The 27,062-nt window shown below is 38.3% G+C and overlaps 1 protein-coding gene across 1 annotated transcript in view; it reads left to right on the top strand.

Moving 5' to 3' along the window:
* The window catches only part of ttc39c (tetratricopeptide repeat domain 39C), a 75,915-nt gene that overhangs the window by 29,347 nt on the left and 19,506 nt on the right, over positions 1 to 27,062 (top strand). The window contains exons 2-8 of the mRNA XM_008108630.3: positions 7,809 to 7,857; positions 12,697 to 12,825; positions 15,551 to 15,662; positions 18,189 to 18,543; positions 20,486 to 20,654; positions 24,478 to 24,571; positions 26,408 to 26,515. Coding sequence (XP_008106837.1) covers positions 7,809 to 7,857; positions 12,697 to 12,825; positions 15,551 to 15,662; positions 18,189 to 18,543; positions 20,486 to 20,654; positions 24,478 to 24,571; positions 26,408 to 26,515 — 1,016 coding nt within the window. The remainder of the gene's footprint in view (positions 1 to 7,808; positions 7,858 to 12,696; positions 12,826 to 15,550; positions 15,663 to 18,188; positions 18,544 to 20,485; positions 20,655 to 24,477; positions 24,572 to 26,407; positions 26,516 to 27,062) is intronic.

Genomic DNA, 27,062 nt, shown 5'->3' with positions numbered 1-27,062 from the left:
TATGTAGCTATTATATGTAAAGGGTTGTTAGAATTTTTTTCAATGAAATATAACTTACGGTACTTGGAATTCATTAGTGATCTCTCGTTCAAATACTAGCCAAAGCCAACCCTGCTTACCTTTTGAGATCAGATGGGATCTGGTAGCTTTAGCAAATGCCTGAAGAAATAGCAGGTACCAAGAGGCAGGTCCCTGAAGATTCAGAGTGAAAGAATTCAGTAGTGATACTTTCATCTCGCCAGAACAAAAAAAAAAAAATCTGAGCCAGACCGGAAAATAAGAAGTATTGGAAAAACTGAACCTTTTATCAGAATAAGGGCCAAAAAGCAAATTTAAATCCCATCATACACAAAATCTGGAAAAAGTTTTTAAAAAGATTTTTAAAAAGAGAACAAGAATGGCACTTTTTTAGATAGGTGCTGCAATTTTTATAAATCTATTTTTACTCTTAAAGGAGGCATGAAATATTTAAATACTGACAATGAATATAAATACATATAGTGTAGGTATATATAATATATATAGATTTGTGTATACTTTTGAAACAACAAAGAGTGTGTTTTCAGACAATTACTTATATTATTCCTGGCTATTGTGTGTGCTAGTTAAGCTCTGGGGGGAAACCGTGTTCTTTCTTGTAGCTAATTAAAAATAATGTGATTCCTTGTGGAATGGATGTTTCCTGGGAAACTGTTAATTTTTCTTAATTTTAAACAATTAAATATTTTGTTCAGGCCTGAGCAGAACATCTCTAACCGCCTCCTATATTTAATATATGCAAAGTTATGTTCTGGTTTCTCATATCTTTATTATTCCTACATCAGTTATAGGCCTCCAGGGAAAAAGGGAGGCTATGTTAAAAATCACCATTCTACCTCTTTCTTTAATGGGAAACCTCTGCAGCAAGATTCCTGCCATAGATGCATATTTTGATCTCTCGTTATGTTTATTAGTTAGCAGGTTCAGGCTGCAATCCAGAACCCACATAACATGGTAACAGGCCCCATTAAACCTGGAGGGAGTTATTTTTGAGTCGATGTGTATATTATTGTTCTGTCAATTTCGGAGTATGACAGAATATCCCATAACTGTGTTTTATCATTTACTGCCAACCAGCTGTGTGCTGAGAATACAAATGAATTTTTATAGAATAATTTGGCAGTCCTCGCATCTTCTCTGTGCACTGTGAAACTTTACTCAGTGTTGCATTACAAGGCATATTAAAAACCAATGAAAATAAATCTAGCAACAACTTCTGCTTGTTCTGATGTTGTGTGTTCCTTGTCCTTAGTTCACCTTTGACAGTGAATTATTATTTTATTTGCACTCTTTACAGTATGAAGGTTGTAACCTCAGTCAGGGATTGGTTGCCCCCATTGTGGGCAAAACGCAAGCTTTCTTTAGTTGGCAGACCCTAGAGATTCTTGTAATTTTTTTATTACCATGGAAGTAAAAAAAAGTGCTATGAGTGGCTTTTTTATTTCTTGTGCACCAAAATGTATCACCTATGCCCTCAAAGATAAAAAACGGTGGTACATTTAAAGTCCGTCTTCATGGAGAAAACTTAACATGAACCTGTTCCTCTGAGTGCTTCTGGAAGAACAGGTTCACTTTGTTAATTATACATTTTCTCACTGCTCTCCATTCTCCTTGCTAAACAACATGACATATGACCTTGGGTCAGCAATAGGAATCACTAGTGCTGCTTCTCTTTGTTTTTGATGGTCTTTAAATCTTATCACATTGTCTCCTTACTTTCACACTCTTGAGAGTGTAATTTTTTAGTTATTCACTCCAATCTCTACGTCTCTCTGCGCTATTTCCTTCCTGTATGTCTCTCAATTCTTCTACCTTTGTTGATAAGTATGCTGAGAAATTCTCCTTGCCTGAAGGCTCCAGATCTCATCAATTCTTGTAAGCTAAGTATGTTCAGTCCTGGTCAGTACTTGGATGGGAGTCTGCCAGTACATGCTAAGTGCTGTAGGAAGGAATTGGCAACAACCACTCCAGAGTATTCTTTGCTTAAGGAAACCTTATGAAATTCATGGGGTCATCAATAAGAGACTTGAAGGCACATAGGCACACAATCTTTTTTGTGTTTTCTCGATGGTCTTTCACACCTTCATTACCATTTCCTCCGTCAATCTCTCTATATTTATTCAGGCAGAAAGCCTCTCCATCCTTTTAACCTGACTTCAACTGCATTCCAGCTTGAATACATTAATGTGGTTTTCTTTCTTTTAAAAAAATCTATTCCTGTATTATACTACTACAATGACTACCTGACTTTTCCCCTCTACATAGAAATCCTTGAAGCATGTTCTAATGTCCTCCTTGAGTGACCCTCTGTATTTTCATTGACCTCCCTAGAATAGTTTATAGTCACTTCAATGAATTCTAGGTGTTGCTAGTATCCTCATCTTTCTTGATTTCTCTGTCGTTCTTGTGACTCTTCATGTCCTAGTTTTCTATTACAGTAGAATCTCACTTTTACAGCATTCATTTATCCAATATTCTGGATTATCCAACACAGTTTGCCACCCTCCCGGATCCACAGCTGCTCTAGACAGCAATGATTGAAGTTTTAATGGATTTAATTTCTGACAGTGTTGTTACTGTAAGTTTTCTTTATGCAATACTACCTTTATTTTAGTCAATTTGTTAGTAGCCAATGTTTTTGTAGTCAATGTTTTCAATACAGTACGATGCTTTGGTGCTAAATTCGTAAATAAAGTAATTACTACATAACGTTATGTCGATTTGTTGCAAAACATGATGTTTTGGTGCTTAATTTGTAAAATCATAATGTAATTTGACGTTTAATAGGCTTTTCCTTAATCCCTCCTTATTATCCAACATTTCCGCTTATCCAGTGTTTTGCCGGCCCGTTTATGTTGGATAAGTGAGACTCTACTGTATTTTCTTCAACTGGTTTTTGTTCTGCCTGTCTAATTACTCATTTAATGTTTTCATAGGGGAAAGCTTCTAGCTGTTGCTTCCAGCTTATCTTGAGCCTAAGGCAACTCTATCACAAGATTTAATGGCGAGATTTGTTCAGAGGAGGATTACCTTTGACTCCCTCTAAGACTGAGAGAGCGTGACTTGTCCAAGGTCGGCCAGCAGGTTTCCATGGTTGACCAGAAATTCAAACTATAGTCTCCAGAATTGTAGTCCAACACTTAAACCACTGCACCTTGTTGGCTCTGCATCTTTTAACAAGTTTTTCTACTGCTTTTCATATCTAGTATTATCTTGAAGGAACTCAGAGCAAATAAAAACTTGTAAACCCCTAAACTGTAAAACAGTTAATGAAACATTAGAAACCAGAGGTTCAAAACACTGTTTTTAAATGGGAGAGCATAGTCAGTTCAGAAAGATGAAGAGATAGCATTTCAGTAGGCACCAAAGTCATATCATGGTGCCTCCTGAATATTAAAGGGCGCTTTAGAGAGCTGTTCTGCCAGTGCTCACATTTTTTCCCCTTTACATCCTACTCTTTCATAAGCTTTTAAAAATCCCATGATTTTCAGTACCACCTCTACACTGATGGCACCTGGCTGTTTCCAGAATGGCTTCCCTCTGTGCTTTTATCATCTTTAGCAGCCAGACACTCCTGTTTCTATTTGGATGTTTTGTCACCATTTGAAGCTCAGTGCTTCAAAACCTAACTTCTCATCTTTTGTCCCATGATGCATTCTCTTATTCTGATCTATATGCCGTGTCATCTGCTCCATCGAACCTTGTGTAATCTTTTATTCACATCTTTCCTTTGCTGTCTGTATTCAGCCTTTCATCAAATCCCAGGACCTCTGTTCTGTTCATACTGCAGTCATCTGCTTGTACTACAACTTTTTATAGACCTCTGTTGTCAACCATTTATCCATACCTCACTTGCCTAAATGTTTCACTTTTCTCATTACAGTAGAACCTCGACTTAAGAGCATTCCATCGTAAGAATGTTTTGAGTTAAGAGCCATGGCTCGTCCCAGGTTTCACTTTGACATACAACCAGTGTTTTGAGTTATGCTAGTGCCAGAAGGAGTGCTAGCACCAGAGTATAGTGGTTTAGGGCTTCAAGGGAGCAGCCTCCATGCCTCGTGCTCTTGTCCGCTTTGGAAGAGTGCTGTCTGGTTTGTTCTTGTTCACTTTGGGGAACTTAGAGTTAGTTGATTTTGTGTGGTTTTTATTTCTGGTATGTTTGCCTTCATGAAGAACGAAAGGGAGAGAGCAAGAGAGGGAGGGAGGCTGGGATGAGCATCATTTATGAAGAAAATGATGCTCCTGCCTCTTTGCTTTGTGCTTCCTAACCACAACTTTGTGCTTCTATCATTGTGCCACAACTTTGTGCTTCTACCATTTTAAAGTTAATCTCTCTTTTTTATTGTTCCATGTGAATGTGCATTTATTCATTATTTGTTATTTATAACGTACATTTTCTTATTTTAAAACATGTAACAAAATATGGGGGGAGGGGTCAGTGGGCCGGAAAGAATTAATAGCATTTCAATGTGAAATTTGCTTTGAGATAAGAGCAATTTGAGTTAAGAGCTCAGTCACGGAACGAATTAAACTCTTAATTCAAGATATCACTGTATTCAACATGATACCATTCAATTAATTCATTTTCTTAGGACCTATTTCTGTTTAAATTGCAGTGGCATTATTTAATACAGGTTGAGTCCCATTATTTGGAATTCCAAAATGTTCCAGTATCCAGTATTGCCCACATGGGTAACCGAGATCATGGCATCTTTGTTTTCTGATGGTTCAGTGTATGTAAACTTTTGTTTCATACGCAAATGTATTAAAACATTGTAAAAGATTGCCTTCAGGCTTGGTCTGTAAGGTGTATATGAAATTAATGTAATGTTTACACTTGGGTTCCATTTCCAAGATACCTCATTATGTGCATATGAACAAACACAGGTATACCAAATTCACAACCCATCTGGTCCCAAGTATTTTGGATAAGGGATTCTCAACTTTCATCTCCGTTTCTCCATAGAGTTTCTTTGTATTCTATAGAACAGTGATTCTGCAAGATTGAATCTATTCTAAGTAAGGTGAATCAGAATTTTATATTAGATGTCCTGGCCACAGGCACTAAAATGAAGAATATAAAATACTGGAGAAACACACATATTAGTTGTCAACCTTGGGCTGAAATATTCTGGGCTGTTATCCAGAGTCCTTTGTATAACACTGTGGACATGCGTCACACAAGTTCTTGGCAAACAGTTAAGTGGCATAGTTGCCTTGGACAATACCGATCACCTGTGTTCAATTCGGTAATTGTGAGTCGGTGCTGAGATGTGGAATGTGTGACATCCCAGATGATTGTGGACTGTAGACCACATCATCCTTCATATTGGCCATGTAGACTAGAACTGATGGATGTTATAATCTAACAGTATCTGGAATGCTCTAGTTTACCTATTTCTGATTTAGTCGCTCTGTCTCTGGCAGATAGTCACAGGGCCATAGCCAGAAAAAAATTTCAGGAGGGGTTTTGAAAATTGGGGGGGGGGGGTTGAATCCCTAGCACACCCCCCCCCCCCACTACAAACCGGTCAATATCTGCTTGAGGTAGTGCCTGGAGGGACTCTTAATGTTTTGTGTCTCATAGACTTAGCATGGGGATTTGGTTAACGAGTTAAAATTCATGAGTAAACCAGTTTTTTTTATAAACTGAAAAATTTGGGGGAGGGGGTTTGAACCCCTAACCCCCCCCCCCCCTCGCTACAGGCCTGGATAGTCAACATCAGTAGAGGTGACCCACATGTGACATTTTGATGTATTTAGACACATTTAGTAGCAGACATTATCTTTGCAAATGTAGTAAATAAATAAAGGCATAACATGTTCTGTTCACATCTTTTTTGATGCAAAGAAGGGCTGGCTTTGTAACACCAGTTGGTAGTTGAATTTTAAGCATTTATTAGCATAACACTGTTTCTTAATGTAGTTGAAGAATTTCTCCTTGGATATTAACTTATACAGTGAAGAAATATATGTACTTGGGTGATGTGCATGCTAAATATAGAAAGGATGTAACAATATGGTGGTTTCCTAGTTACTGTGTGTGTTAATTTCTGTTGAAAACAATGATACAGACAATCCTGCTTTTACTCTGATATCTCACTACCTCATCACACTAGAACAGGAATCTACTTTAAATCCGGTTTCTGCCTCCTGCAGAATTCTGGAGTTTGTAATTTGGTGAGGCCCAGAACCTGCCTGGCTGAGCTGTTTAAAGCCCCCTACCTAAAGTGGATTTAAAATGGATTTAAAATGGATCCAAGCTCTAGTGTGATGAGGTCCTCATTGTAATCAATTGAGTAACTTTGTGTATTTTTAAACAGTCCGGTGCTAATTGTTAAGTGCATTGAGTATCTTTCTGGACATGTATAACTGTTGTACTGTGAAACGCTCATTACATTGATCACTGTTTTCAGTACCATGGACTGCTTTTTAGCCTGGTAATTGAGTCTTTGATCTCCCTTTTGTTCTGTGAATAGGAAACATATGTCCTTTGCTTCTTTGCGTAAACTTGTATAAAAATGAACTTCAGTATCAGCCTTCTCAATCACACGAATAAAGAGACAAATAAATATTTAATAATCTTTCAATTTATTTCTCAATTAATTTTCTTATTGTTATTGTTTTATCTCTGTGATTATGTATAGACTAGTAATCCACCAATGCAATTCATAATAGGATTTATAAACTGCAGTGCACATGTTAAAGGGGCTTGTCTACAAAGAGAAGTCAGACGATGTCAAAATCAGAATATTATAGACATGTTTTAGGAATGGATTCCATAGGATGCGAGATTAACATGTTAAATGTCCGACTCCTGAATGTTTCTGTTGTGCAGAACTACCATGAGTTTCTTTTAAAGAAGACCTCCATGATTGACAGGGTAATAAGGAAAAGGCATTTCCTGAATATCCTGATTCACAGATAATTAGGACTTTGTACAAACTAGTACAAAAATATTACATATAACATTATTGCACAAGACCAAAGCCAAGCATTCTGCACTACTGGCAGCTTCTATACCATACTTATGGATAGCCCCACATTGAAGTGAGCTAACCTTGTCCTATAGTGCTGTGACCAAGTAATATATTTGTATAGCACAAGACTTGACAAAGTGCAGCTGTCCAACTTTTATTGGACTGCAATTCCCATCAGTGCTAGGTAGCATTTTGAACCAGTCCTTCCATTCACACTTTTCAAGAAGCAAATCACCTTTCAGTTCAAGTATAGTTTGCTTTTCCAGCATTTTAATTAAGGCAGAACTATCAAAGAAACCTCTGGTGCTGACTTGGATTTTTTGTGTTTTACCATTTCTGCTCTATTGGATTGCTGCCTAGAACATTTCCCTGCTGCATTACATTGCTATGACATTAATTGGATGCAGTCATTAATTTCAGTTTAATTCATACGAAATGTATATTTTATCTTTTTATTATTAAAATATAGACTATGTTGAGCTAGATTTTATTATGGAAAGTTTGGAATCCAATGGACAGTACATATGTTGCTAAGAAGTGAAATATTACTCGGTATTTGGACAGAAGTATCATAGAAGAGATTATTCTGATCTAAGTTTTGATCATGGTACCATTTGCTGAAAAATTAAGAAATAATGCTGTGTCTTTTCTCCAAATGCTTATAAAAATATTGAGTATAATTCATTGCTATTATTCACATATATTTTATCAGACTATTCACTTTTATTTTAAGTACTATTAAGGAAGGCATAATATCTTCAGTAACTTTGCTTTTTCTTCTTTTTACAGAAACCATAGCCCATTAATGAGTTTTGGAGCCAGCTTTGTTAGTTTTTTGGTGAGTATAAAATACTCTTGAGATGAACTGATTTTCAGAAATAACATGATATAATATACAAAACATACTTTATTGATAGCGTAACTGTTTATGAAATGATATTTTGCTTTTCTCCTACAAAATGGCTATATATCCAACATCTCAAATCATAATGCATGCTTCATGATTCATAGTTTAAGCCTGATTCACATGTCACAAATGTATCATTTCAAACCCTGGGTTGAGATGGTGGGCATATTTTAGAGATTTTGAGAAAATGAGGAAGATAACAGTGCTGGAGGAACTGGCTCAAAATTACTGCCTCCGAACAAACAAATTTTGCAAAGAAAACTCTGTAATAGATGTGTCTTAGGGTCACTGCAAGACAAAAACTTACTTGAAAGCACACAGTCACAAGAACCACCATTATTAACCCGACAATCATGTTGGTAGAGTGGGAATTTATTTTTTAAAAGAAACAGACAATTGTAAAGGAAAGTTGTATCAGTTGCCATTTCCCATAGTGAGATGAACAGTATAGTTGTCTCAGTGACCTTCTTGTAAGTTTCAAAAGGCATCAGGTTAACTTGATAGACCTTGGTCTAATCTACCAAGACAAGTTACAATGAAAGCAGTGGGGCTTAATGTCTAAATGTTAAAGGTTGGATTATAAAACCATGATTTCAGAGAATGCATTTAAACTTCATCTTACTTGTCATAAAGCCTGTGGTCTTTTGAAGTATCTCTGTATTGGGATAGTGGAATGGGCTGCATTTGAAGAGAAATAACTCTTTTTGGGAGTGTATGTGTTGCACAGATTTTGTATGGCTGTCAGGAATGGTTTAGCTCTACTGCATTGTAGAGTCAGACTTAATGCTCTTTGGGATCCCATTCTGTGCATCTGTTATTTTCTGTGCAAATGAATTATGTGGTTAGCATGTTGTTGGTTTTTTTTTTATTTTGGACATGATTTTAGAAGGAATCCACCCCTAACTAGGGTCTAAAGATAATTTAAATAAAAGAAATTAAATAGGATATATTCCTTCCTCTCTGGAATCAGGATCCATAACTCATAAATTAGAATGTGAGTGTGTCTGAGAGCTATCTTTGCAAATCATTGAGTTACAGACACTTTATGGTGATTTCGTTACAAATAACTGAATTGTGGGTGGTTGTGTGTTTTGTGTGGGCTGTCAGGAGAGAATACTTCTGGAACATGGCCATACAGCCCGGAAAACACACAACAACCCTATGATTCTGGCCTAGAAAGCCTTCGACAACTGAATTGTGGGTTGCTTTCTGTGAGTTTTCTGGGCTGTATGGCTATGTTCCAGAAACTTTCTCTCCTGATGTTTCACCCACATCTATGGCAAGCATCCCCAGAGATTGTGAGGTCTTTTGGAAACTGGGCAAGTGCGGTTTATATATCTGTGGAATGTCCAGACATGAAATAATCATGGCTAGCTAACACCTCCCAACAAAAGATTCCCCCAGACAGGACGCAGCCAGGCTTTGAAGCTGCAAGGCCATTCAATGCTAATCAAGGTGGCCGATTGAAACATTCACACTTGCCTCAAGCAGACAAGAGTTCTTTCTCCCACCCTGAACATTTCACAGATATATAAGCACCACTTGACTAGTTTTCAACAGACCTCACAACCTCTGAGGATACCTGCCATAGATGTGGGTGAAACGTCAGGAGAGAATGCTTCTGGAACATGGCCATACAGCCTGGAAAATTCAAAGCAATACAAGTGATTCTGTCCACGAAAGCCTTTGACAACAAATTCAATTGTGGTTAGTTTTGTACTCACTGATATATCTGATTGATTAATGTGATAAAATATAACATTTGACTGATTAATGTCAAAAAAGATGGTTCATATAAAAAAGCCACTTGCTTACAAAGGGTCATGTCATAACAAACAGGATAGGGCTTTGAGGTGCTCAAAATGGTTGTTCTGCAAATACAGTGAAAACAGTAATGGATTCTGTTGTGTCCTAACCCATTGTGTAAGCAGATGTGGGAGTCTATTTTTTGTGACTTGAAGGTTGGATTGCTGACCTGAAAGCTGCCAGGTTTGAATCCCACCCGGGGAGAGCGTGGATGAGCTCCCTCTATCAGCTCCAGTTCCATGCAGGGACATGAGAGAAGCCTCCCACAAGGATAGTAAAACATCAAAACATCCGGGTGTCCCCTGGGCAACGTCCTTGCAGACGGCCAATTCTCTCCCTCCAGAAGCAACTACGGTTGCTCCTGACACCGGGGGGGGGGGGGGGGGGACATCTACAGAAACATCTTCTGCTGATGAGTCCCAGTTGCAATTCATATTTGTTGAAATGTTCCTCTTGTGTGTCTTTTTACAGTCTGCAAGTATTCTAGAATTGTAAACTAAGCATTAAAAGTAAGGTCTTAATGCTGTGTATTTTTTCTGAATCTCCCTTCTTGCCTTTGGGAAACTTAATAGGATTTCACTCCCTCCAACATCACTTCTCTGAGTTGGATTTCTGAACCAGTGTAGCATCTCAGCACAGCTTCATTGTACCCTGAGCAGCTTCTGCTTGGTTACTGTTCTAAATATAGTTGCAGCACTTTCCATGCTTGTGTCATTCAAAACTTACATTGGGAAAAGCATTGGAAATGTTTCTATGTGACAGATGAAATTATTGAAATGCAGAGGGGATTCTGTCCATGTGATAGCTTGAGTTTGAGATATTTAAATTAATATGGGGAGATAGATATGTATGAAAATATTGAAGAATCTGTACAGATACAACTATGATCTGTAATAGTAAATGGATGCAATTTTACTTCTCTTTTTGCCTAATAAATATGAAAGCATTTTCAATTTAGTATACAAGGTATCTAGTTAGGTTTGAAGAAACAGAGATAGGGAATTGAATAATATTTTTTTCTTTCTATTTTCTTGACACTGAGCAAATAGCATGTCTCATGGTTATGAAATGAACAGGCAACTACTCTTTACGTTTTTACTTTCTGAGTTGTACTGTAAAACATTTTGATTTTTTATTGTTTGATGTGTTAAAAGGCAGTGAAGTCCAGAAAGGTGTTAGTTTTTAGGTAACTCATGTTCTTTATTGAAGATTATAATTCAGGTTTGGCTAAAATTCAAAATGCTAAAATAATTCCATACAAATTATTTGACAGGCAATCAGACCTAAAACCTAAATATTAATATTCTGTGTATGGACTTGGCAGACTAGTGCAAGTTTACACTCCGTCATAGTTTTTGTTTCCTCAGATGCTATGAGATATGAATTTAGAAATATTCATGTTATAAAGCAAGGGGTTGGGATTCATTTGATTTCTCAAATGAATAATATGTTAGGTAAAGGTAAAGGTTTTCCCCTGACGTTAAGTCCAGTCGTGACCGACTCTGGGGGTTGGTTCTCATCTCCATTTCTAAGCTGAAGAGTCAGTGTTGTCCGTAGACACCTCCAAGGTCATATGGCTGGCATGACTGCATGGAGCGCCGTTACCTTCCCACCGGAGCGGTACCTATTTATCTACTCACATTTGCATGTTTTCGAACTGCTAGGTTGGCAGGAGCTGGGGCTAACAGCGGGCGCTCATTCCGCTCCCGGGATTTGAACCTGGCACCTTTTGGTCCACAAGTTCAGCAACTCTTTAACACACTGTGCCACCACCAGGGGCACCTGAATAATATGTTATTCAGCAATATTTAGACTGCAAATGCAGCATGACCCCCATATTTGTAGGGAAAACATTCCAGGACTTGGTATGAAAACATAAAACTGCAGTTAATGGAGAACCTCTTTGAATGAACATCTTTCAGGAGAAGCATATAGAGTCTTATCCTGGAGGATAAGCACCCTTAGGTCCTCCGTCATAACTCTATAGTCAACCTTTGGCCGAAGGATACCATAGAATTAGCTGGAAGACTAAGAAAATGTCATACATGGATAAATGAAACTGCAGGACATATTTTCTAAGCCAGCAGTTCTCAAAGTGTGTCCCTTGGGGCTCAGCGAAGCAGACTGAGGGAGTCTGCGGTTTCCTCCTTCCCCTCTAGCTTTCCCTCCTTTATCTACTCCTGCCTTCCCTCGCCACCAAAAACCTTTTTCCCTTAGCCCCCTTGTCACCAAAAGTCTTTTCTCCTCAGCTCCCTTGTCCCCAAAACCCCCTTTCCCCGCCTCCCTTGCCCCCAAAAGCTGTTCTCCCTGTCTTCCTTGTCTCTCAGATCCCTTTCCCCTTGCCTTACTTGCTTCCAAGTGCTTCAGGAGATGTTTTGATTGTGCTTTACTTGCATGGAAGAAGGGTGTTGAACTGGCTGACCCATGGGGTTTCTGCTATTTTTTTAATAATAATAATAATAATAATAATAATAATAATAATAATAATAATAATAACTATTATTATTATATGAGTATGAACATTTCTTTGGGCTCCACAAGAAACTTTTGCTTCAAAAAAGGGCTTCACACCTGAAAAAGTTTGACAACCCCTGGTCTTATCATTTCAGATGTATTATTATGGGGCAATGTTAACTGTGATCTTGGCAATTCCATTCAATGTGTAAAGATCAGTAGAAAGTGTTCAGGTAATTGTCTGCTGCTGTTCCGCTGGGAGGCCTTTCTCCTACTACCCTTTTGCACTACTGCCTTGCTCACTGCACAGACATAAATATTGCATGCCTTACCTCCCAGGTTGTCTGTGGCTTTTAAATGCAGAGCTCTTGTGTGGGATGGCTATTTCTTAAATACTGAGCTTATTTCAAGTTATAATGCAGTTATATAACATCCTTAGTTCTGGAAAGCAGGTTTTGATTAGCCTGGCACTTTACAATTCAATAAATGTTTCTTTTTATATTTTGACAGAATGCCATGATGACCTTTGAAGAAGAAAAAATGCAGTTGGCATGCGATGACTTAAAAGCTACGGAGAAACTGTGCGAGAGTGAAGAAGCGGGTGTTATAGAAACGATAAAAAATAAAATTAAGAAGAATGTAAGTCCAACATCACTCATGTATGAATGAATATGTCCTGTATCATTATGTCCTTTTTTCTAGATGTTTTTCTTGTGTCTCTTTAACACATACTTGTGTGATGTTTACAGAATCAGTTTTGCTGCATTTTTAAAATGTCATGTTGTTTTTCTATTGATCTCTCACAAGCAGTCTTGGTCTTTCAATAATTCTGTACCTTAAGATAAGAGAAAGATTATTCAAAGATCACCTAGCAACCCTAAGAGCTGAATTGTGTCTTGAAACCTGGTCCAAGTACTATACAGTCTTATCATGGCTCGTTGACTGTGTATGAGACTCCATCTACCTTTGAAGCTTGGCTACTCTCCCCACCAAAATGCAAGCTATGAATGATAGTATTGTACTTAATGATCACAATTAGTATGCTGGAGATTTAGAAAGTAAAAGCTTGTAATGTGTTTCTGATTCATTCATCATCACCAATATATACAAGAAATTGGGATATTTCCCCTGATAAATTGCCGTGATTAATTTTGTCCTGTAATCTAGTTGAAATATTCAGTTGATGCTGTTTATCTTTGCTAGTTCAATGGAACTAGTGCAGTCTGCTGCATCATGCATAAATAATTTAAGCTTTGGCTTCCTTTGAGAACATCCTGCATTATTAATGCTGAGTGTATAAAGTCTGGGCAATGTGTTTGGTTTCACTATTCCATGTATTTTCTAGTAAGAATATGAGGAATAGGTCTTTATTTTCTGTGCTCAGTTTGCAGTTTTGCTTTAATGGAGTGCCATTTTAAATAACCTTCACAACTCAGAGGATCATGTTTTTGCAAAAGACAGAAATATCCTCTGTCAGTTGAAGACAGAAGAGTTGATATACTCTGTCATGTTTTGTATTGTTATCAAATGTGCATGGATGTGGTACCTAATCTAATCCATTCATTTCACTGGGAAATCTCTGGATCCACCCCAATGTATTGTTATTATTGTTTGTTTATACCCTGCTTTTTCTCTCCTCAAGGAGACTCAAAACGGTTCCCTTTCTGGTTCATGGCTTTCCGCAGCAGGCCTTGCCACGTTTTGTCCTCGCACTGTGCTTCTCTCTCATCATTGGGATTTCCCTGCTCAGAACTGAAGAAATACAGCCTGTGCTGTGCAGGGAAACCCTGCTGGTATCTCTGATCAGTGATCACAGATCAGAGAGTATTGAGAGGCATTTACATTTTAATGCCTCTACATTTTAAAGAAGCTGAGTATTTAAGCTTCTGAGTATAGACATGCATAGAACTGGACTGTTCTTTAAAGTCTGTACCCAGGGTCTTACTCCTGAGTAGACATATTTAAAATGGAAATAAGTTTAGCTATTGGCTGTTGATGATGCTGTTTTTATGTTATTGTCTTGTTGTAATGCCGTTGATTTTATTGAGATATATTTCAGTCTATGTTTGGTTTTAATCTTTGTTGGATTAGGCTTGTTCTCACCCTGAGTCCCTTCGGGGAGATGGAGGTGGGATATAAAAATAAAGTTATTATTATATTTTTATTGTTATTCTTGATATTATAAATGGCAGTTGTATAACTGACATTTTATTTATTTATTTATTTATTTATTTATTAACTACATTTATATCCTGCCCTTCTCACTCTGAAGGGGACTCAGGGCGGCTCACAACAAAGGCACAATTGGATGCTATGAATACATATATAGAATAAAATAACTTACACTTTAAAATCACATAATTAAACATATCAAACTTAAAACAATTACTTAAAATTACACAATCCAAATATGATTATTATATGTCATTGACTAAAACATGAAGAAGGCTGAGGCTTTTCCCCTCAAAATGTGGTCTGTTTTACTACTTGTATTCCCTCTTTCATAGTAATTGCAATAATTCTATGGAATGACAAGCTGATATCAAAAAGTCTTCAAAATCTAGAGTGAGACACATGGAGTGCATTATTCCTTTGTGCATTCATTTTCACCAAGAATCCATAGTTAGAGATGTGTAGTTCTCTCCCATACATCACGTACAAGTGAACACTGAACCCTGGCTTTAGTAGCATGTTAATATCTACAATAATGCCAGTTTTCAAATGAGCTGTAGCTTCGTCCATATAATATGAAAGTGTATATCGAAAGAGATACAAATTAAATTAATTTCTAGCATTTCTATGCATATTTCTATTTTCTTTCTTTTAAAAAGCTTATGGATCACAACTTGATTGAATCTGAATTGGTGTTTTATATGTTGCATGTGTTTATTTTATTTTTATTTTATATTGTGTTCACTTTCATGTTGTTTTAGGCACCTTGTATCATTTGTAAGCTGCCCCAAGTACCTTTGGGGAGATGATGGCGGGATATAAGAATAAAGTAGTAGTAGTAGTAGTAGTAGTAGTAGTAATTGTTGTTGTTGTTATGTTATGGTTGTTAACTTAGTTCGGGGTCTTTGTGCAGCGCCCACATAGAGGTCTGTTAGCTAAACTTATCAAGCTAGTTTTGGCATGTGCCCATCTTTCATGAGTTATAATCAAGGGGCTATGGCTCCTGCCTGAGTTTATTGAAGCCTTGGTTGGAATGGAAATAGGCTTTTAATTATGTATTCGTTTCCATTTTATGTTAGCATTTTTCCTGTTCATGTCTTCTGAGGTTGACCAGGATCACTACATTGCGTACTTTAGGAGAATTTATGGTTCATGGTGGTATTTCTTCCCTTCTTTCATGGTTCTCAAACAGGATGGCCGAAAGGCTGCCCCATCCATGATTGATCGATTGCAGAGGCAGATCATTGTAGCAGACTGTCAGGTTTACCTTGCTGTCCTCTGCTTTGTAAAGCAAGAATTGTCAGGTGAGTTAATCCTTCCAGTACTGATAAAACTATTTTTTCATGGGGTTTGTTACTCAACTTTCTCCTATGTGGGAAAGTACAAAATCTTGATATCGAAGTTGGCTTGATGATTGATGGCTTACTGTTTTCTTTCCTGTATCTTCCCGAGTCAACTTTCTAAAAGAAAAACTAAATTTTCTTTTTCCTTTATATACTGTTGTGTGTATGAATTGATGATTTCAGTGCATTTTTGGAACATCACACACTCTTGTTAGTGCATTGTTTCTGTTAACATTGTAGGAATATAACTTTTTAATATTAATCAGTTGGTCTGAACTTATTGTTACTTTAGCTGGTAGGAATAGTTTAAACATATCTCAGTAATATCAGTTTGCAAGAGCTTCAGTAAATGTATGAGTCTTTAAGGTATCACAAAAGTGTATTTCTATTGATAATAATTGTGAGTATTTAGCTAAAAAATAATATACTTATAAAGGCCTGTTCTAAAATGTATCCTCATGCCTTTGGTTTTAGTTGTGGATGTACAGTCCATGTCTCTCTGTGCGTGTCCATGATCAACCCTTCCCTCCATGCTTACAGCAGCACTACTGAACAGAATTGTATAAACACTTCCCTTGTGGTAAACCACATACCTACGAAACAAGCGGTGCAGCAGAAAGTGCATAAGCTGCACAGTCTTGCAGTAACATTAAGCTCTTAACAAAGCTGAATCATGTCTGTTGGCTTGAATCTTTTATTTTAATACACAGCTTCATTTCCCCAAAGTTGTAACTATCTTGGCCCAGCCCATGTCCTCAAACTCTCCATATGTTTCAGAATATGTGGGACAGCATAGTTTAGTAGTCCAACCAATGTAATCAGTTAGGGTAACAGCCTTGCACACTATGGCCTCAATCCTGTTATTAATCCTATCTGAAGTAGACCCATTGCATCAGTGGAAATATATGTTGACTCATCATCCAGCAGTTGATTTGTTGGGTTCATCTAATTAGGATTAACCAATAGTATTTACACCTATGTTGTCAAAGACAGAACGCCACCAAATAGAGTAAAACTCAGTTTATTGAGGTTACAAAACTGAAAATGCCCGTAGGAAACAAGGATTAGGCAAACACTTGACTTCAGTGTGAAAAGTAACAAAAACAGCTCCGTTTGAACTAAAACAGTTCAAAAAGGATAAACCGGATTAAACAGGAGTTTAATCCGGATTAAATCAAAAGTGCTTACTTCAGCCTGCAAATTTAGCAAACAAAAGAGGATTAACAGAAGGTCAGAATGAACACAATAAATTGGCAGCAGATTCCTCTCTGCTACTCAAAAGCTACAGATGAGTAAATCAGGCTGTTTACTCCTCCGTGCAACGAGCGAAATCCGGGTCCAGGCACATCAATCAGGGTAACGGCAGTCAGCAGGGTCCCAATCTGGTCCAAGGTCGAAAGCCAAGTGCAGATGTCTAGAATTCCACAAGTCCCACCGATAGCCACAGAAGGGATAATCCGGGGTCGAAGTCAGTCAGTCCAGCGTCAATCCAGAGTAGGTAATTAATGTCCGTCAAAAAGACGACGGAGGTCCAAGCTATTAAGATTAAACACAAGTTGCACAGAAAAACCCCACACAGTACCTCCCGCCGTCTATGCCCAGTGTCCTTAGTAACTTACGTATCCAGCAACGAATCACACCCGTCTTCAGGAAGTTCCCCAACAAGAGCCCAAGCGTTCGTCCAGATTACCTTGCCCAACGCAATTAGACATTGATCCTAAACCCCATTTTATCCCAGTTCAAGCTCATCATCGCTGTCAGCTGCCATCCTAATCCCAGGTGCCTCATCATCATCATCCTCATCAGAGCTAAAACACCTTTGACTACGCCCCACAGCATCCCCAGCTGTGGATCCCGCTCCATCCCTCCAGCCCGTCCATGGGTCTGATCCTGCAACCCGCCAATCGCCTCCCATGCTTTCATTGCCGGTGACACCCAAATCCTCCCTCACACGAGTCCACTCCATGTCATCCTCCTCCGAGCTGACCATTTCTTCCTCCATTCCCTCGGTAAAACCTTCAAATGAGTCTTCATCTGTTGGTTCTGCAAATAAGTCCCGGAGCCGTTTCCTTTCACGCTCCTCAAAAGAGTCTGACTCACGAGGAGTCTTACGACCCCGTCTCCTAGTATCGGAGCCAGAAGGCTCAACCATAACACATGTATTCTTCCTTTTCTGGCTCACTGTGTATGCACATCATTAGGTATGTTCCCCAGGAAGTCAGTGATAATCTCCTCTTCTTTGTGATACCATATACTTAGAAATTGCATAACTCATTTTCTGTCTTGAGAATTGCATATACACTTTAAGTGTGAATATAAATTGTAATGTTCTTTTTTTCTTGGGAATTTCCCTTGCCTTTCAGTGATAGCAAACAATTTCCTGCTTTTGTTTACAAACAGCCATAGTTCTGGGATCATTACACTGTAGTTTCTTCATTTTGAAAAAGCTTTTCTCTTTGACTGAATTCTTCATCTTTTTTTCTTTAGCATATATAAAAGGTGGGTGGATCCTTAGAAAAGCTTGGAAAATCTACAATAAGTGCTATACAGATATTAATACACTTCAGGAATTATATCAAAAGAAGATAACTCGAGATTCCTTGACTTCTGATGCTGCAAATGATAATCATATTACTGCAGAAGGTGTAACGGAGGATTCACTAAACAGACTGAAAGGTGCTGTTAGCTTTGGATATGGACTTTTCCATCTTTGCATATCCATGGTGCCCCCAAACCTGCTCAAAATCATCAACCTGCTGGGTTTTCCTGGAGACCGACTGCAGGGGCTTTCTTCCCTGATGTATGCAAGTGAAAGTAAGGACATGAAGGCCCCTTTAGCTACGTGAGTAGCTATATTGCAATGCTTTGGTAATAACTTAATACTGAAAGTAAGTAAACTGCAAGCCAACATGAATTAAGAAGCACTGTGTTCTTCTTTAGTTGAAACATCAGCAGGTAAAACTAAGGGCAAGTTTTTTCTTGGTGTGTCATGGTTTAAAAAATTGGAGGTTGTAGTAAGAGACCTTTAGGTTAGTGGTGGCCTGGTGTATCCTCAGATCTTATTGAAAACGAATTCTGACATTCTGAGCCTTTTTGTTTTTTTGACATAGCTAATCGAAGCTGATATATATATATATATATATTTGTGTGCACCAGTAGTAAAATACTGTTCCCAAAATGTAGATTCTTTGAGTGAAAGCATAGTATGAGCAGTATGTAGAACTTTTGCATTTGTGCTTCTCTGTTCATTTCTATGGAGTAGGGTATTTATAATTACTGTACGCAAATATAGTCTTCTTGTCTTTTCAATAAAATGTAATACCGTGTGGTAAAAAATTATCCTTCAAACTCTAATTAATGGAGTCTGTTCCTCCCAAAATGTGGCCTAGGGAGAAATATTTTGACTGCAAACTATGTTCTATTTTTGTTATATAAAAAAATGGTTGAGAATTGAAGACTTAGTAAATCCATCCCACATCCTTTGACAACTTGCATACTAGTTCTGGTATTAGAACTCCATCCTAAAGCATTGAAGTGGATTGCTGTGTTCTTCCATTCCTTTATATCGGGGGTCCCCAAACTAAGGCCTGTAGGCTGCACATGGCCCTCCAAGGTAATTTACCTAGCCCCTGCCCTCAGTTTTAGACTTAGGCTTGCCCAAAGTCTGAAATGACTTGAAGACACACAACAACAACAATCCTAATTAATTTGACTATCTCATTAGCCAGAAGCAGGCCCACACTTCCCATTGAAATCCTGATAGGTTTATGTTGGTTTAAATTGTTTTTATTTTTAAATATTGTATTCTTTTATTGTTGTTGCTGTTGTTGTTTTTGCATTACAAATAAGACATGTGCAGCGTGCATAGGAATTTGTATTTTTTTTCAAATGATAATTTGGTCCCTCAGCAGTCTGAAGGATTGTGTACCAGCCCTCTGCTTAAAAAGTTTGATGACCCGTGCTTTATATGAATGTGGTTCACCTTACTTCCTGCTTAAGTTAAGTTCGGACGCAATGCAAGGGAGTTGATGTTGAAAGGCTTCACATCAATCTCCATACTGAATGGAGGGGAAAGAAAGTTAAAGCCAGAAGATAAATACATGTTCCAAAGTGCTTTTGTTTTTTCAGGTTTTTTTAGCTCAAGACTCTACTGAGAAAATAGAGAATTTCTTTAGCAGGGCTGACTGTAGAGATAAGATAGTTTAAATAGTTAACTATAGGAAAAATTACATCTGCAAGTTTTGAAAAACAATACATTGCTATAGGACATATCTATTATAAATGCTTCAGACTGCTATGTACTCATGTAGCCTTAGGCCACACTCCTAGAAATCTTTGTGCACAGCAGTAGGAATAAGTCTAGGCACAACCCGAGGTGTTCTGAAAGTTTTTATGTTGAAATTGTTCTTGTGTCTAACTTGGAAGTTGGTTTTAAATACTTGTAGTAGGATGGTGGGGGCAGTGGTTTGGATTTTGCATAAGTTGTCCAGAAGTAGGGGGAAATATTTAAACACGTCTGGTAGCATGCAGAATCCTTTTCTGCCTGTGTGAGATTCTGCAGGATTGTAATGTTAGAAAGCCTTTTTAAAAATTTCAAATATCATCTCTTTTCACTGTGATTAAGATAGGAAACTTAATACTACTCTGACATGGAAGAGAGGAATTGGATCTCTCAACATGTGTCAATCTTGCTGAATTATAGAATGAGCCGATGTTATTATCTTTGCCTATGTTATTATTTGACGTTATTATCTCTGTGTGTGTCTATGTGTATGTCCTTTCAGACTAGCCTTGCTCTGGTACCACACAGTGGTTCGTCCCTTTTTCGCTTTGGATGGCAGTGATACCAAAGCAGGATTGCAAGAGGCAAAAGATATTCTTCAGAGAAAAGAAGCTGCTTATCCAAACTCATCTCTCTTTATGTTCTTTAAGGGAAGGATACAGCGTTTAGAGGTACTGTGGTTTCCTTTCTCATGATTCTGTACTTTCTGTTAAATCAAAACTGTTTCAAAAGAATGGTGACAATTTTAAAGGAAAGGATGTTTTTTTAAAAAAAAAAATCAGTACACTTAACCATTCAGGTGGTGAAACATGAAATGGAGCTTTTTCTCTAAAAGAAATAATGTTAAGTGCTCATAGATGTTAATAGTCTGCAGGCAATTTTGGATTTCAAAATAGAATATTGCCATTGGCACTGTTTGGTTACTCTGCTGTTTGTTCCAGCTAATCCATTGCTTTCCTGCCTCCTGTTGGGAGAAAATATGAAGTGCTCTGAAATTGTATAGGACTAACAAGAAGCCAGCATGGTTTGAACATTAGATTGCTATTCTGGGGACCAGAGTTTGATTCCTGTTTGGCCATGGAAACCCATTGGGCGAACTTGGGCAAGCCACACTCTCTCAGTCTCAGCAGAAAGCAAAGGCAAACCCTCTCTGAAAAAATCTTGCCAAGAAAACCTCTTGATGTGTTTTCCTTTGGGTTGTCATAAATCAGAAATGCACACAACACCAACAAAAATAAAATGACACTCTTGAGAATTAATTTGTTGCTGCTAATGGCATCAAGAGATAAAAGCTTGTAATTTTGCACTGAAATGATCAGCTGCACTACTTTACTATTGATTAACAGGTGCAGCTAATCATTTTATAAAGCACAATTATAATATTTGATGTTTACTAGGCACTGAAAGTAGATTGCTGACATACCGACTTTGCGATGGTGAAGGGGGTTCATTAAAAAAGATTAAGAATTTTTTGGTGTGTATTTTTGTGAGTAAAGATCTAGATATCTTGTATAAATATTTACTGCTAGTCACCTTAATGTTTGTACTTTGTACTATTTTGGATTAATTGTTTTAATTCTGGGGGATGTAAGAAAGAGAAATAGTGAACTGACAGTTTAAAATCCTATGACAAAATCCAATATTTGATTTTTGTGGTTGACACAATGCACTTCAATGTACTCAGGAAGGGGAAGTGCTTCTCTTTACAACACACTCTGTACAAGTGCCACTTAAACGTACTGTATTTCATTGCATAACTGTTACCATCACGTAATAGCCGCGCCCCCATTTTTGGGGGCCTGGTTGTGGTATTTCTGTTTTCCTTGAGTTATAGTGATTTACTGGTCCATCCTCTCGCCTATCTGCTCACCTGCCCAAAGACTCACCTACTGTCTTCACTCACTCACTCACCCAGCTGCACACTCACCCACAAGCCCACTCTCACTGGATTGTCCATCCATTCATTGACCATCCACTTCCAGAAATGTCACTTGAAGCAGCATTCTTGGAAGGAGGTGTTCAGGGAATGGATGGGCGACTGAGAGATGCATGAGTGAGTGAGTGCTTGTGTGAGTGGGTGTGTCAAAGACAGAACGCCACCAAATAGAGTACAACACAGTTTATTGAAGTTACAGAACTAAAAAAATGCCCGTAGGAAACAAAGGACTAGGCAAACACTTGTCTTCAGTGTGAAAGTAACAGAAACAGCTCCGTTTGAACTAAAACGGTTCGAAAGGATAAACCGGATTAAACAGGAGTTTAATCCGGATTAAATCAAAAGTGCTTACTTCAGCCTGGCAATTTAAACAAACAAAAGTTGGTAAACAAAGGTCAAAATGAACACAAAAAGCTGGCAGCAGATTCCTCTCTGCTACTCAAAAGCTACAGATGAGTAACTCAGGCTGTTTACTCCTCCGTGCAACGAGCGAAATCCGGGTCCAGGCACATCAATCAGGGTAACGGCGGTCAGCAGGGTCCCAATCCGGTCCAAGGTCGAAAGCCAAGTGCAGACGTCTAAAGTTCCACAAGTTCCACCGAAAGCCACAGAAGGGATAGTCCGAGGTCGTAGTCAGTCAGTCAGTCCAGCGTCAATCCAGAGTAGGTAATTAATGTCCGTCAAAAAGACGACGGAGGTCCAAGCTATCAAGATTAAACACAAGTTGCACAGAAAAACCCCACACAGTTCCTCCCGCCGTCTATGCCCAGTGTCCTTGGTAACTTACGTATCCAGCAACGAATCACACCCGTCTTCAGGAAGTTCCCCAACAAGAGCCCAAGCGTTCGTCCAGATTACCTTGCCCAACGCAATTAGCCATTGATCCTAAACCCCATTTTATCCCAGTTCATAACTCCTCATCGCTGTCAGCTGCTATCCTAATTCCAGGTGCCTCATCATCATCATCCTCATCAGAGCTAAAACACCTTTGACTATGCCCCACAGCATCCCCAGCTGTGGATCCCGCTCCATCCCTCCAGCCCGTCCATGGGTCTGATCCTGCAACCCGCCAATCGCCTCCCATGCTATCATTGCCGGTGACACCCAAATCCTCCCTCACACGAGTCCACTCCATGTCATCCTCCTCTGAGCTAACCATCTCTTCCTCCATTCCCTCGGTAAAACCCTCAAATGAGTCTTCATCTGTTGGTTCTGCAAATAAGTCCCGGAGCCGTTTCCTTTCACGCTCCTCAAAAGAGTCTGACTCTCGAGGAGTCTTACGACCCCGTCTCCTAGTACCGGAGCCAGAAGGCTCAACCATAACAGGGTGGGTGGGTGAGTGGATAGGAAGGAGGGAGGATCTTTGGGTAGGCAGGTGATGGGGTCTTGGACATCCTTGGATATGTTCCCAAGTTGTTTTTTTAACATTGTTTTAATATAATATTACTGTTTTGGAACAAAAAAAAGTTCTTTCTTCACATAGTAGTTTCACGCCTCTTTTCTGAAAAAGGAGGAAAAAGTGTGACTATTATGTGATGACATATAGTACCTTGGAGAACTTGGAAACCCTTTGGAACTGGTTTTCAGACAGCTCAGAGGACTAATGTAGAAGGGAAAGCCGCACAGTGAAGGATTTAACCCAGTGACTTTCAATCCAGAAAATGAGTGAGGGTCAGAGAAAAGTGTGAAGCATTCTTGTCCTTCTGGCTACATTGTTTTGTTGCTCTTATGTCAGAGGGGCTTGAAATTGGATGACTGTTTAGACACAAAAGGGCATCTTGGTCCTTTGTACTTAAGAGTGGTATGAGCTAATTTTGCTAAAACAAACTCTCAAATTTATAACCTGTGGGATTTCATGCTTTAAGATTGGTCTTTGAGCCTTTTGCTGCAAAGTATCACATCTTTATCTCTGCTGATATTCTTTGCTACTTAAAGTTAGCCACTCCAAGGGTGGCCAATTCAAGTAATTCAGATTTTATTTTAAGTTCAACTTACACAGCCCCTCATCATTAGCTATACTGATTAATGCTACTGGGTGTTGTAGAGGGGAAAAATCTAGAGGTCTCTAATTGCTCCTATTTTAAAATGTATCACTAATTGTAGTTCTTAGAAACTGAATGAAAAGTAGTTAAAGATACCTGGGATTTTTCTTCACCACTTTAGCACTAGTTTTGTATAGCTGGTTCCTTCCAGATGTGTACACGGATCCTGACAGTCCAGCACATCTTGAGGACACAAGGTTGGCAAAAGCTGCTATAGAGCTACATAAATCTAGTATGACGTTCTTTGATATGGTTCATTCTGCCTTTAAATAAAATAAAACACACTACCACATTTGTTCTGTTCTGGACTGTATTCACTCTTAAGTAAATGGCACTTTTCCAGGCATTTTTTTTTTTTCCAGAGAACTATGGCAGTACTGTGTTACATGGACATCATAGTAGTTATAATTGCATTTCCTCTCTTTTATATTTATCAAGCTTTTCTGGATGTTAGTGATAAATTTGTATTTTATTTGCCTTCTCATTTTGATGCTAGGCTTGTTTTTCTCTCTGTAGTGTCAGATCAACAGTGCCTTGACATCCTTTCATACTGCTTTGGAACTTGCAACTGATCAGAGAGAGATTCAGCATGTCTGCCTATATGAAATTGGTATATAATAATACTAATAACTTTTCTTTCTGATCCATTTAACCGTTGTTACTAATACCTGAAGAGAAAACATTGAATGTGTACCACACATTATATTCATATATCCTTATCCATTGAAAACACTGCATTTTCCCTATATGGAATAACTTCATGGCTTTTATATGATGAATAAAATGTTTAATTTTCTATTGGTACCTAAAGATTTTTTGAAGTATGTGCTCATTTCCTCAACTAACACACCTACTTCAAAATTTAATGTCATGAAACTAAGCATGTAGCTGTGAGATAAAAATGTATGTATCTATTCATAGATATATAGATCAGCATACTATGTACATAATATTCTCTTAAATAAAGAACAACAGTCAGAAAATGGGAATTCCAGATAGGAAACAATCAGCATCAGCTAACACTGCCCAACAAATGATTCACTCAGGCAGGGAGCAGCCAGACTTTGAAGCCACAAGGCTATTCAATGCTAATCAAGGTGACCAATTGCAACATTCACACTTGCCTCAAACAGACAACAGTGCTTTCTTCCACCTGGACACCCCACAGATATATAAACCCCACTTGCCTAGTTTCCTACTGACCTCACCAGGGGCTCCCGGTGGCGCAATGAGTTAAACCCTTGTGCTGGCAGGTCTGCTGACTTGAAGGTTGCATTGCTGACCTGAAGGTTGTCGGTTTGAATCAGGGGAGAGCGCAGATAGGCTCCCTCTGGCAGCTCCAACTTCCCATGCAGGGACATGAGGAAAGCTTCCCACAAGGATGGTAAAACATCAAACATCCAGACGTCCCCTGGGTAACGTCCTTGCAGACAGCCAATTCTTTCACACCAGAAGCGACTTGCAGTTTCTCAAGTCACTCCTGACACACACACACACACACACAAAAGAGATCTCACAACATCTGAGGATGCCTGCCATAGATGTGGGCAAAATGTCAGGGAGAATGTTTCTGGAACATGGCCATAAAGCCCAAAAAAGTCACAGCATTCTATGGAAAGCATATCTGAGTTGGATTCAGTCATCCTTAGAACAAGCATACTAAAATCAATGGAACTTAACATATGTCAGAACAAAATTAAATCCCATTGATTTCACTGTCTCTATTCAAAGTATGATAACTTTTAATCTGACCTCTAGAAAATCAAAAACATAATAAGAGCTATGCTAGATCAGATAAGGTATTATCTAATCTAGTGTTTGTATGGTTGTCAGCCAGTTGCCTTTGATGAACTTACTTATGGGATATACGTGCAGTTGTATGCTAAAGTCCATCACCAATGGATCTATAGTGGCAGATGGATACAGGAAGTGATAAATAGTCAACCTACCTGTTAACCATGCTTTATAAGCATAACTTCATGGATATGTGTGGTTACTAACCACGTAACTGCATGCATAGTATAGACAAGTCAGTAAATGTTAAATTGATATTTTTCCCCCATTCAACTTTGGAAAGCATTTTTATCAAAAGAATCTTATAGTTTCTCACAGTGCATGAACTGTTTCTGATGCAATTTCATTTAGACTTATGTATGTAAATATAGGTATATAATTTGATAAAAATATAGTATTTCCTAGGTTTTAGGAAGTTATTCTGGCATTAAAAATGCAGTGATTCTGTCCACAAGTCTATCCCCTTTTGCAACCCACAAATCCAACCCATTGTTTAAATGTGCATTTGAGTACTGAATGTTCAGGATTTATTCACTGGGAGGTGCAATCTCTCCAGGTGCTTGTACCCCTCTTTGTTGTGCAGAAACTGTACTAATACAACATATAATCCTTTCAATTTTTGTGTTTAAAAATGTTTTGCTTGTTCTCATAGGATGGTGTAGCATGATTGAAATGAATTTCAAGGATGCATTTGAATCTTTCGAGCGTCTGAAAAATGAATCAAGATGGTCCCAGTGCTACTATGCCTATTTAACAGCAGGGAAGTATCATTATGTGATTAGGATGTTCATATTTGTGACTGAATCAATGACTGAATGGACTGAAGTGGTGTACGGTACTAGTAAATTTCAGCAAAGAAAATTTGCTGTAGATTAACTAATCACAACAGGAATGTAACAATGTCAAATTATTATTTTATGTGCACCCCTATTTGGAGCCCCCGGTGATGCAAGGGTGAGCTCCTGCTGTTAGTCCCAGCTTCTGTCAACCTAGCAGTTCGAAAATATGCAAATATGAGTAGATTAATAGGTACTGTTCTGGCAGGAAGGTGATGACAATGCTGGCTCTTCGGCTTAGAAATGGAGGTGAGCACCAACCTTCAGAGTTGGACACGACTAGACTTAATGTTAGGGGAAAACCTTTACCTTTACCCTACCCCTATTTACTGCTAATTTGATCAAAGTTATAAGTATTATTTTACCCACATAATGTCCTATGTCGCTTCCGAATATATATATGTGTGTGTGTGTGTGTGTGTGTGTGTGTATGTTGCTTAAATCTGTCTACCTTGCAAAGCCTTAGAAAAA

The sequence above is a fragment of the Anolis carolinensis genome, chromosome 4 (assembly GCF_035594765.1).
Source record: "Anolis carolinensis isolate JA03-04 chromosome 4, rAnoCar3.1.pri, whole genome shotgun sequence".
NCBI lineage: Eukaryota > Metazoa > Chordata > Lepidosauria > Squamata > Dactyloidae > Anolis > Anolis carolinensis.
Note: the sequence above shows the minus strand (reverse complement) of the source record. Positions and strands in the feature narration are given on the sequence as shown.